The sequence below is a fragment of the Gobio gobio genome (genome assembly GCF_949357685.1).
Source record: "Gobio gobio genome assembly, chromosome: 19".
Taxonomy (NCBI): domain Eukaryota; kingdom Metazoa; phylum Chordata; class Actinopteri; order Cypriniformes; family Gobionidae; genus Gobio; species Gobio gobio.
Genome location: NC_137112.1, coordinates 15,103,059 through 15,116,337, shown reverse-complemented (window position 1 = coordinate 15,116,337; position 13,279 = coordinate 15,103,059). Strand labels below are relative to the sequence as shown.

The window sequence follows — 13,279 nt, the reverse complement described above, 5'->3', positions numbered from 1 at the left end:
GTGTCTCTGTGTTGTCACGGTCTTACCGTGTTTTGTTTTGTTTTTTTGATTGTTGTTCATCACTGTCACTGCATGAAAAGTGGGATTTTCGACCCCGTAAACGCCTGTATACTCCTGGAAATCTCCCTAATTTTCGGCAGTTTTCGACAATTTAGAGGCAGCGAACGTCGCGTTCGTCTGTGCCACAAATTGTCGTAAACGAACCATGACGTAGGTGGAGAGCCCCCCGCTGAGAGACAGTGCGGAGGTGCGACGCCTCTAATTAGCATATGAAAAGCAGCGAAACCAGAGAGTCAACGGCCAGGCTTGAATTTACTCACTCACTATTGGCTGAAGCCACTACATTTAAAAAAGAAAAACCCCTCGTGATTGGTTGGCAGATCACTGCAAACCAATCATTATTGGTCCCCCTGGCTCATTATAAATGTAAACCCCAATAATAATAATAAATATATAATTTATGTTGTAATAATTTGTTTCATATTAATGTTATTGTGCTATGAAGTATTCATACCATCAAGGAATATATGGGAAAATTATACGGACCGTGCCGTTTATTCAAACAAGGGGCTTCATTTATAAGCATACAGCTGTTCATTCAAAGAAAGGGCTTCATTTATAAAAACACAGCGGTTTACTCAAAGAAAGAGCTTTATTGTTAAACACACAACTATGTACAGTGCAGCAGTAATGTCTCGTAATGTAAAGTTCGTCGAGCTCCAGGCTGCGAGAGGGCGGTGGCCGCACAATCCATCCAGACACCCCGTCAACAAAGCCGTCTTCCTCGTCAGATATGAGTTCAATGGTCGCGGACTTCCAAATGTCCACCTCATCCAGCACACTCTCGCTTCCAGCAACTGTAATACAATCCATAAAGACAATAAGCAACCTGAAAAATACTCACATTGACAAAAAACGGATCTAATATAATAAATCTTACCCTTTTTCTTCTTGATCGACTCCGAGCTAAACTTCGCAGTTTCCGCCTGCAATGTAAGTTCAGGTTGTTTGTATCTGAAGCTCCGGTGTGTCGATTCATAATACGTCTTACAGGCAGCTGGAAAACAATTACATGAGACTGGTATTAATAAAAACAGTCACGTTAAAATTAAACAAGGAATGAGAAACACATTAGAAGTTACTTACACACAATTTTGTCATGATCAGCGGTTAAATCTGGACTCGCGGAAATCGCTCCAAGCAGATACCCAGATAGCAATGAGTCGGCGGACCACCGGCGGTGATCCGGCGGCTGTAGAAGCGTCAGAATTGCGTAATCGCAAACACGTTTGACGGCGCACCGCCGGCGGCAGCCGCTTTTTAAAAGCGGCAGCCGGCTTCCTACCGCCTTCGTACCGCCGCCGGCCCGCAGGCAAACCGCCGTTCCGCCGCCTTTATACCAGAAGGCGGCCCGGCGGAGGCAAACGCTTTTTTCGAACGATCTGCCTCCGCTTATTGTGTAATAAATAATATATATATTTATTTATTATTCATATATTTGTAACATGCAGTTTATGATGGATAATAATTGAACAAACCAGATAAATTCCCATTTGGCATTTTTATTCCACATTTCAAAGTACATTAACTGTCAATGATACAAGATAATATAAATTAAATATAACAGACAATAAATAAGCTTAAATAGGCCTATAAATAACAAAAAACATTTTTACTAAAGAACCTGCATGTTTCCAATTAAATTTTGGTTTAAAAAAAAAAAAAAAACAGCCTTACAAGCAAATTATAACACTTACAATATTTGTTAATAACAAATAGGTCAGCTCTGGGATGAAAAGAATTACCATTAAATATTATATCAAATAATGAGGATATTTGGTACCAAAGAATGTGCAGGATACCAAATAAATCGAGGTATAACATCACATTTAACAAGCCATTTCTAACAATAGCATAAATGGTAATAATTTAGAGTAAAGCTCTGGAGAAGAATAGAACAGTAGTAGAACAGAACATTATAACAAGCCTGACTATGGGTTCTCCGGTTTTCCCCGACCTCCAGAATGAGGCAGCGCAAATTGGCTTATCTTCAGTGATTTCTTGTGCGCCTATATAAAGGACAAACAACCTCGCCATCCCATATCTATCCAAGGAGCTGCCTTCAAGGCAGGGTCACAGGGAATAAAAAAAAAGTAATTTCCACAGTGAACAGTGTGGATTGGGTGAGTGTAGCCTGAAACTTCTGGCTTCTTTAGGGGTCTTGATGTTACTGACTGCAGGATAAAGAAAGGGTTCCAGGTGTCAGTAGTCAGCCTAGGTGTAAGAGGTCGGCTGTGGGTCCCTCTCAGCTGTGCGGCGTCTTTTTCCACCTTCACGATCAGATGCTCCTTTCAGGTAACGCATAGCGCTAACCTGGACCGCCTCATCAGTGGCATCCTGGGTTGCCGGGTTCTTCCGGATGGCTCCTGTAGAAAATACAGATCTGTCATTCCATGTGAATGTCATAAGGCCACACACATCTACTTAAATATATAACAAATTTATATATTTATATATATATTACTTTGAACAATGGTCTTCAGGAACATGTCTCTAAAACATGCTTTATCCCCTACACCAGTCCAGGTTGTATTAATGGAAAGGTGATTAGAGAAGATACTCTAAAGCATTCGCCACACGGTTGTCTTTAGGTCCCTCCCACATTTGATTGCCAAAAACCGAAGCTGAAAATACAAAAAAGTGTTACAAATTACATATCTCTGAAGCTTCTCATACATAAATATAAAAATGTGACAGGCTGTGATTCAGACTGTAGAATATGCAGTGTACAATCTTAAATTTTACTTTTTAGATTACCCTACAGCATTATAAACAAAATCAGCACACTTACTGGAGCTCTTTATCCTGCCTCAAACTGTTGTCAAGCAACGCCAAATGGGTTGTCTAGGGGGAGTAACAGACCCCCTGGCAGGGATAACTCTCCAAAAGACACATTGGCACTGAAATGTTGCAGCATAGTGTCCATTTTGTTGTCCATGCTACGCACAACATCGCCAAACTCTCCAAGACGTCGCAGCATTAGGGTCTGATCTGCACCTACAGGGGTTCACAGAATAAAAGAATAAAGCAGTCAGTCCTGGTCCCTCAACTACTAAACTATGACATTTACAACTAGGTCTACTACATGTACAGGTGGCCCCAGTGGGAATTAAACCAACAACCACAGGTGTTGTTTGCAAGTTGTACCTGATTGCCCAGTACGAGCAAACGTCGTCAACATTGTCCCAACTTGCTTCACCTGCTCATGAAGTGAGCCGCTGTCATCCGAAGCTACAAAATGAAAGGCATTTGGTAATTTTGGACCTACATCACAGTCAAAAAAGTAAAATTTAAGAAAGAGTGCATGTTCTCACCTGCTCGTGCATTGCTTTCCCTCAGGGCTTGGTTCTCATTCTGGAAATCTACATAAAAAATATTTTATTTTAATTATATATATATAATATATAAAACAACAACTACAGGCACAATTTTCCATACTGTTAAAGTTTCCAACATCTGCAATTTCCTGTTTGTCCATCTCAACTCCTTTCAATATTCTTCTCCTTATAGCCCAGTAACTAGACATTGTGACTAACAATTTATTTACCTTGAAAGCCGAAACGATTGTCCAACAATAGGTCTCTTGGATGAAGATAACCGATTGTGCTCTGGTCAAGGTATCTGCAAGAAAATGTGAACAAAACCGCATTGTTAACGTTAAATACAGAATATACAGTAGCTATGCTGTGGGGGGAAAAACTGGTCAGCCAAATGTGGAACAGTAAAATGTATTCATTCAGTGTAGTGATTCAAGTAAACTGCATTGTCCTCAAACATAATAAGTACAGCAGTTCAGAGAAATAACTCATAAATGACCTTAAATGCTAGAAGAACAGTAGCAACACAGCACATGTTAGCTAACACTTGCTAAAACTGACCTAGCAGCATGCTTGTTCGGACTAACAAAATAATTTAAATAACCTATATACATCATTCTGTTTTGTTAGAAAACACCAAAAGTTAAACTTAAGTCTTTCTAGATGTAAAGCTTTGGCTAACTTACCTACAGTAGCTAGATACATTTTAACATGTAGCACATGCTTGAACTCAGTGTGTAAAAAAGGCGAAACAGCACGTGTTAGCTAACACTGTGTATTGTGCACTATATCAGCGTGCGTGTCTGAACAAACTAATTAAAACAACCTACCGGTATATACATCAAAAATGAACATAATATTGTGTGACACAAAAAGGAAACATGTACTTACTTAAACGCTCGTAGTCGAGGATATTTTCTGATCTCCTCTCTTCAAATACTAAAACCATGTGATGAGCGGCCGCTGATGGTAAATCTGTATGTTTTACCGGTTTGTCTTCCGTCTTTTTTAGGTATACTGCCCCTCTCGGCCGGTGGAGGTACTTCTCTGTTTTTTTTATTTTTTATTTTTATTTAAATTAGTACATGTATAGACAAGTACAATACAAAAAGTACAATGAGAGAAAAATAAAAATAATAAAGCATTGTGGTACAGTTCCGAATATGTAGAACAAAGAATAACAACAAATGTAACACTGTATATAAAATAAATAATAAAAATAAGAATTCTGAGATAGAAAATACTTTATAATATTAAGGCAGTCACATGAAATTGAAAAGCTTTCAGGTTTCTGTTTTTGTAAGCTTTTTGTTTTGCGACCTCATGTTTGAGAGGGTTTCAAATATTGTAAAAATCAGCTTTATAAGAGGTAGTAATATTAGAGGGCTTCTTTTGAGTTATTCTTGTCTTATGAATGTAGAATTTTTCCTAAATAATTAATAATATATTTTTGTTTTTCAGAAAAATATGGGTTTTGAAAACAAAGTAAAATGTCATGAAGTTAGTTCTAATTTTTTGTCATGTCTATTTTAAAGTCAGTCCAAAAAGAAATAGAAAAAAGGGCAATACAAAAATAAGTGTTATCCTAAAATGAACTTTCAAACTTTCTTAACCCTCCTATTATGCTAAAAAAAAAAAAAAAGTATTACATCCATTATGGGTCAAATTGACCAACACTGTTTAAACACACTCGACATGCAAATAATCAAGTGAAAATTTAAATGTAATTTCCTAAACCTAACCTTATCATGGAATCAAGAGTCAAGAATCTGTTATAAACCCTAATGGCTTTGGAGCAAAAAAAACTAATATTTGATATAATTCACATATAGGCTATTATGATTTTATAATCGCTTCAAATGTGAGAACTAGTTAAAATGCTGTCAGTTCCACTCTATTTCCCAACAAGCCAAACATAGCCAACGTGGTTGGTCGAATTTGAGAGTAGAAATCCTTGTATTTCACAGCGGCTTGCCGCCAGCCGGCCGCGGTCCATTAGGCGGAGGCAACCGCCAGAGAAAATGAAGCCGGCGGCCCGCCGGCTAGTCGGCCGCGGCATCTCGCAAGAAATGGGAGTGACGTATTCGGCGGCAAACGTTTCATCACCGCCAGCGGGACGCACCTATAGCCGACAGCTTAGGGCCGGCGGCAAAAAGAAGCCGTGCCGATATTTTTTGCTATCTGGGTAAGAGCTCACGGCTTCGTTATGAGGCGAGGATAGTCTGTGAAAACAAAATGTGCAGTTTTAAGCTCAGATCTATTAACGCGTCCATTTCCTTATACAGCTGAATAAAAGCATATTCTTTAGATCGTAACGTTACATTACCCATGCTGTGGTTCATAGCGCCTGCAGTTTGCCTCAGAGTTATGAAGATGAAGACAGCCTCCTGAAAATGAGTCCAAAAAGTTTGTCGCGCCCATGCAGAGATTGAGTTGAAGACGGTGTCCTGTCATTTTTGATCACGAAAAAGGAAAGCAGCAAAAAACATAAAAAAAAAGTTTAAAGCTCGTCTTCTACGCGTCATGGCCATGACCTCGACCTCGCACCTCATTGGACTAGGGCAGTGGTCGGGAACCTATGGCTCGCGAGCCACACCTGGCTCTTTGACAAAAATAATGTGGCTCATCTCCCTGTAAATGATCGATAAAAAAAATTAGACACATCAACAGAGATCCGCTCTCTGCAGAAAAAAAGCAGCCAATTACAATTCCCTTGTTGTACAGCCAACCGAAGTTAATGAAACGTATGATAATAACTAATATTCAAGTTGTACCGGCCCAGAGCCATATAGAGAGAGAGTTGCGACAACGGAAGTTCAAAACGCTTGATAGTCACGTGATTCATGTAGACCTCGAATAGTTCCAGGAAGTGCTTTGACGGGCAATTCAAATTGATAGTCACAGTGACAGAACTGCGCTTTTTGGTAATTAATAGTCAATAAATGCATTGATTTTCAATAATTTTTATTACACATCGACATGTGTATGTAGCATGAGTATGTAGTTACAGCGATGTTGTTTTTAAAATATATATTTTTTTAATGATGAATAATCTACACAAGCAGGCTTTAATGTACAAGTTATTTTGATTAAAATGTGCTGATCATTTAAAATCTTACTGATTAAACGTCTTCCCTTTTAAAAGTGCATCACAAACGGTCTGTTCTGCTGTAACTCTATGGCGCGGCTGCTACTTCCGGGAACTATTGAGAGTCTCCGCGAGCCGCCATTGCTGTAAAAAAAAACGTTCCATTGGAGTCTATGGAGTTGTCGCAACTCTCTCTCTATATGGCTCTGTACCGGCCGCGCACGTTCAGTGCTGTTAGCGAGTGTCGCGAGTCGCGAGTCTCGCGACAGCAAACAATAACCACTTGCGTTTCTGTGGTAACAGCTTCTGCTCTGGGATTCAAGCAGCTGTGGCTTGTTTAAGGTAACCGAAAACCATTTTTAGAACAGCAGCGAAAATATAAAAGTAGGCTATACAAACTTTAATATATCCTTTTATTGAAACTGGTGGTCTGTTGTGGAAAGAGACATTTCGAAACATTTCACCCGCGGGTACTTTCGCTTTTGCCGCAGAGACCCTTGTGATAAATAAATGTGTATTTATGATAATCCACGCAGATTTCAGTTGACGAAAATGAATGATAAAAGCGTGATAAGTCACGAAAGACAATTGAATTACTGACAGGATGTTGTGCACGCGCTCCGAGCGCAACACTGACAAGCACAGCTTTGTCCTCGGCTGCACGTCAGATTAATAGACTACAGAAATATATCAAAATGCCAAGTCGAGTATTCACGTAAACACAGTAGATGTTCACACATACAAAGAGGATTTATAACTCAACCTCACAAAGCCCTGCACAATTAATTCCATATTGCAATTTATTTATTGTTTTCTGCATATGTGTTTTTTTTAGTTATGGACCTAATAATTACTAGGCTATTGTTGAAATTTTATTGGGGAAAAAAGCATGTTTTTTAATAATAATTTAATATTATTTTTTTCTGTGGCTCTTTTGGAAAAATGCATTAACCAAAAATGAAAAAATGGCTCTTTGGTCAAAAAAGGTTCCCGACCCCTGGACTAGGGCTTTAATATGGAACGCGCCCGGGGCCAAATCTCTTTATACGAAACGCGTGACTTAAGACCGTTTCAACACGCCCTGTTTTCTGCTTCAACGCAGCAATTTTTTACGTGTTTTTTTTGTATGTGTAGACCATAGACCGTAAAAAAATATGGACGACGCGACTTCATTGACTTCCGCTGACCAAAGTTGAAGCTTTCATAGGCCCGCTCACGGCGCTGACATCTTGGGACCGAGTCTGCGCAGTAGCGATCTCGGGACCGGAGTTGCGCAGTAGAGAACAGGAAGTAGAGGCGCGATTATCAAAAGCCCGCCCACACTCTCGCAGATGCAGAACAATTCATTATGTTGGTGTGAAATAAACAGTTATGGAAGTGTATAAATTAAAGCTAAAGCTCCAATCTCCTCCCAAAAATCCAGAAAAAAGTCCGTTAGTGCCTCAGTGACAAGTTCATTCAGAGAAGCCGTCAATCTCAGCTGTCAATCATGACGTCACACCCCTCGTTTTTATAGCATCAAATAACTCACTAAAACTAAACTTATTTAAAAAACGAACACTTGAAATGAAATTATTGTAATAAAAACTGCCTAAAATGACAGAAACCATCTTTAGGAAACAATTATTTGAAGTGTAATTAAATTGTTTAGTGTGTCTCGTGCCCATTCTAATACATGGAGAGGCGGGGTTTAGGAGCTATACTGGGACCGGCCACCAGGGGGCGATCGAGGCCCGAAAGCTTCAATTTCTGACTGAAGCACTACAGGCTTGGTGTAGACACGCACATTCTGGTCGTGTAACAGGCATACACACACAGTCGACGCACAGTTTTAACATGTTAAGAAGACACATTTGAACGTGTTTCTTAACGCGCACATTCTGTACATGTCGAAGTGTAATATATTTTTTTTTAAAGCAGACTTACCTTTAGATAGATGTAGCCTAGGCTACATACATATTAATATAAGATATTAATTAATTGCTTAACTGACTACTGTGCTAGATTAAAGTAGCCTAATGTTACAATGTATATTAAGTAAATGCTTAATATTATACAATTATTATAATTTATCTATATGGGTTATTGTTTGTTTTTTAAAGTTAGGCTATATATAATTTCTAAAAGTATAGGCTAATTTACACAGCACATATTTATAACTGAAAACACACACACACACACAACTTTATTCACTTTCACATAATAATGTTTTTGTAATTTGGTGTTTAGTTTGTTGTATAGTTTGTTTATACTGTTCTGTCTCTGTTTTGTTTCCAGGAACATCTGATGAGTGCTATAATAAAATGACTTCATTATATTTAAAATATGTTTTGATATTCATTTTATTTATATTATTAATATTTTATTTACCCATAAACGTGTCTTTAGGAAGCCATAAGTTATAGAGACAAGAATAACTTTTGCCATTTAAATGCCACATTCATTTACTGAGGACCCATACAGCCAATGATCATGTGTGAAAACACATACATTAATTGATCACTTAGAAATCAAAACTAAGGTTTGAGAAAGAAAGAATATGCATACAACAAAATATATTGTTTCATAGCAGCTTCAGTAACAAGTTCAAAACAAATTCTGCTGTAAACCGGCTCTAACAAGCCAATATAGTGTCAATATTCAGCTCAAGTGACTTCAGTGTGTTGATTCAGTTCAGTTGATTTCAGTTCAACTGTAAATTCCTCAGTTGTGCATTGTGAGTAGTTAGATATATGCAAAAACAACATTTTTGGAAATAGTTAAAATAGTTTTGCACAAAGTGTTGCTTTTGCAAGAGATGTCTGATGTTTTGTGTGTAGAGTTACAAGAAATGGAGCCATATTTTCAGAAATTGTGTGTAAGCAATTAGATAAAACTGTAAATGAATCCAGTTTATTTTAGTTCAGGACTCATAGTCCAGGTGTTAGTAATCTGTGCTTAATCTTTGTTCCAGGCAACAATTTTTTAACTCACGATTAAATAGATTAAGGCCTACTCTTGGCATAATTTAAACCCTGTCCAGGAAACCACCTCTTGAAAATCTGCATTGATAATTCATAAAATGTGGTGTGAGCTCAATTTAAATGACAATTACAGAAAAACACAATCTGACTTAACTATAAACAAACAAACGTGTACTTTTCACATTTATGATTAATAGCCATTTAAAAAATCATTCACAGTTCAGGGTGGAAAAATTAATGTTGGTATGTAAACTGTATGCTTTACTTGATTTATTTGTGTGCTTTGGTTCATTGTCTTGTTGCATCACATAACCTCTCTTAAGGTTGAAGACATGAACTGCTGTCCTGTATTTTTTTATTTTTTTTACATAACATTGGTTATTGCTAATGACATACAGAGTAATTAATCTACACTGTGAGCCCGGACAAGTTGAATCTACTTAAAAAATTGGAGCAAACTGGTTGCCCTAAAAATGTAGTAATGTGAACTAAAACGAGTACATTTAACTTAAATTTAAGTTAACATTTTAACTTAAACTTTAAACTTGTTTTAGTCAAAAAAATTCAGAACCTAGATAAAACTCCCCCTGCTGCTACTCTGATTTGCATTTGTGTAGCTCACAGCATGTTCATTTACATGATAAAGCCTCCCCTAGAATTAAGGGGAGGGGGGGTCATGGGGGGACAACTGCCAAGCAAGGCCCACGTCAATTTCCGACCATTTACGGCAGTTTTCGGTGTTGCCTGCAAATTGCCGTGCACAGTCGTAAACCTGAAGTTTCACGGCAATCTACAGTGCCACATACTGACGAAAATCCCACTTTTCATGCAGTGTGTCTGTCTGTGATTTGTGAGATTGTGAACACCTGGGCTGGATGGGCTGTGGGTATTTAATATGCCTGTTCACTAACCAGAGGTGGTGGGGGTTGTTCGTGATTTTGATCTTGTCTTGCATCTCGCAGGTATGGGCTCGTGGCAGGGGCCTTGGGGATTCGAACACCTCTACCACAATAAGATCCTCGTTTGTCCCGTCTGCCTCGTAGCCATGATTGGACCAGTCTGCGTTTGAATGTCTTCTTTCTTATTTAATTTCATTAAGTTTCCCCTAGAACTATGTAATAAATTTATATATTTGCAACCTTATTTATGTTGTGATCGCCCTTTTTGTTTCAGTTACGAGCCGAACTGTAAGTAGCCTATCTTCTCTGAGTTTGAATGCGATTTGTTATTGGGTTAATCTTGTTAGATCGTTAACGAGAGGTGAGATCGCGTTATGTAGTGGTTATTTATTGTAACGAGGTTAGATGTTTGTTTCTCATAAAGGGTGTCTTTTTCCTAGTAGGTTGTAGCAACGCATTTTGCGTTGATCCTTTGTTATTTTAGTTTGTTATTTTTGTGCTGATGCTGGGCTGAGGGCACTGCCGCTGGACTGTATCTCTCTGGTTAACTGAGGGGTATCGGTGCTGTCGGTATAAGGGCTTAAAGGAACTCGGCTCTTGGTTGAAGCACGAAGATTAGGGTTGAGTTAGAGTTTTTTTTTTGGGTAGTGGGAAAAGACTCTGTTTATGAGAAATTAGAATCTGTGTTAAAACAAGGTTTGTGTAAGTTGTGGAAAAAATAACTAAAATGGCCTCAGGGTTAGAAGAGTTTTTAAAACATCCTACTGAGGATGAGTTGGACAAAATGTCTAAAGACCAATTAATAGAGGTAGCAGCACATTTTGACATTGGGATTACAGCTAAAGAAAAACGTCTAAAAGAGAGTATAGGACTTATTGTAAAATCAGCCTTGGCAGATTTGGGTGTGTTTACATCTAGGCCTGAGAAACAAGCTGTGTCTGAAATCAAAGATCCTAAAGAGAAAATTAATCCTCAAAAAAGTAGTTCTTCCTTAACTTATGAGCAGCAAAGAGACTTGATGCTCTTAGAAATGGAAAATAGTAAAAGAAATCGGGAACTTGAATTTCGTAAATTAGATATTGAAGCAGAGAGACTGCAGTTAATTAGAGAGGGTCAGCTGGAGGCTTGTCCTAGTATTGCACGACCACAAATGGGTAGCTCATTTTTGCAGGGTTTTGATGTTGCAAGAAGTCTTAATCTTATGCCCAAGTTTAATGAAGGTGAGTTGGACACTTTCTTTAGTTTATTTGAGCGTTTGGCAAATGTGATGGGATGGAAAGATAATGAACGAACAATATTGTTGCAGTGTGTGTTCCAAGGTAAAGCTCAGAAAGCCTATTCTACACTTAGTGTGGCGGATAGTCAGGTCTATACAAACGTGAAGGAAGTGGTATTGAAAGCATATGAACTAGTTCCTGAAGCATATAGACAGCGGTTTAGAGTTTTGCGTAAAGGAGGGCAACAATCTTTTTCTGAGTTTGCAAGAGAGCTGCGCATTCAATTTGATCGGTGGTGTTCCTCATCTCATGCAGATACTTATGAGACTCTTTATGAATTGATGTTGCTGGAACAGTTTAAGAATACTCTATCTGAGGATGTGGCTGTTTTTATAACAGAACGAAAAGTTAAAACCGCAGAGGAGGCTTCAATTCTCGCTGATGAGTATGCTTTGACACACAAGGGTGAGGGGAGAAGGAATCGTTATCGTCGTGCAGAGACTTCTTCGGAGAATGCTGAATCCCCTTCATTTCTGATTGGTGGTGGTAAGCCTGTGAGAAAACCAAAGTTCACTGAGAAAGATGACCAGTGTGCTTACTGTCTTAAAAGAGGTCATTGGAAAAAAGATTGTCCTACTTTAAAAGCAAAATTAAGTCGTGTCAAGTCTGAACCAAAGCCGGCGCTGTTGGTGTCTTCAGTGGTGTCTGAAATGGCTAGCCTTCCTGATAATGGTGATGGGCATATCCTCAAACAAGAAGAGTCAGGATTGTATAATGAAAATCAAATGTATGCTCCATTCATTACAGATGGTTACGTGTCTCTTGTTGGGAGCAGTAATAAAGTTCCTGTCAAGATTTTGAGGGATACGGGAGTCTCAGAGACATTCATTTTGGAGTCTGCTTTACCCTTTTCTTCTGATTCAAGTACTGGTAAGGAGGTGCTGATAAAGGGAATTGGATTGCAGAGTTTGTCTGTTCCGTTACATACAGTAGTTCTTCAGTCTGAACTGGTTAGTGGTACAGTGGTTGTAGGTGTACGACCGTCACTGCCAGTTGAGGGGATATCGGTTATATTAGGAAATAACTTGGCTGGGGGGCATGTTTGGAGAGGTGTGCCACCGCCACCAATTGTAACCGCTTTTCCCTCTTTAGAGGAACAAACTGTTGTAACACAGTTTCCTGATGTGTTTGTCTCTTGTGCAGTCACTCGTGCTAAGAGCAAAAATAACTCTAATGTTTTGCAGGATGTGGAGTCTAAGCCTGAAGATTCGTCAAAGATATCGGTGACTGGTCTCTCTGTTCTCTCTTCTTTCACCTCACCCAAGGAGCTGATTAAGGCTCAACAGGAGGATGACCCTCTGAAGGAAGTGTTTTCTTCTGTTTTGCCTTCTAAAAAGATGGGTGAAGTAGCAAGTGGGTACTTTGTTGAAGATGGTATACTACTTAGGAAGTGGCTATCTGGTAAAGAGGTAATGTTGGGTCAGGCATCTGTTCAAGTTGTTGTACCGACATCTCTGAGAGGTATGGTTCTGAAAACTGCTCATGGAGATGTAGCTGGACATTTCGGTGTTAATAAGGTGTACAATCAGTTGTTACATTATTTTTATTGGCCCCGAATGAAGAAAGATGTTCGAGAGTATATTAAAACTTGTCCGACGTCAATTAACAGGTAAACCTAACCAGCCTCTCAAACCAGTCCCCTTGTATCCTATCCCAGCCGTGGAACCACCGTTCC

The 13,279-nt window shown here is 38.8% G+C and overlaps 1 protein-coding gene across 1 annotated transcript; it reads right to left on the bottom strand.

Moving 5' to 3' along the window:
- Window positions 1-1,548: 1,548 nt before the first annotated feature.
- LOC307143604 (uncharacterized protein) lies at window positions 1,549-10,383 on the bottom strand (the record flags this gene model as incomplete). The annotated part of the gene is made up of 7 exons (XM_079845331.1): window positions 1,549-2,426; window positions 2,525-2,684; window positions 2,852-3,057; window positions 3,208-3,291; window positions 3,375-3,422; window positions 3,608-3,744; window positions 10,340-10,383. 5 exons carry the CDS (start codon window positions 10,381-10,383, stop codon window positions 2,882-2,884), a joined length of 489 nt encoding a protein of 162 aa, XP_079701457.1. The 3' UTR covers window positions 1,549-2,426; window positions 2,525-2,684; window positions 2,852-2,881.
- Window positions 10,384-13,279: the final 2,896 nt, after the last annotated feature.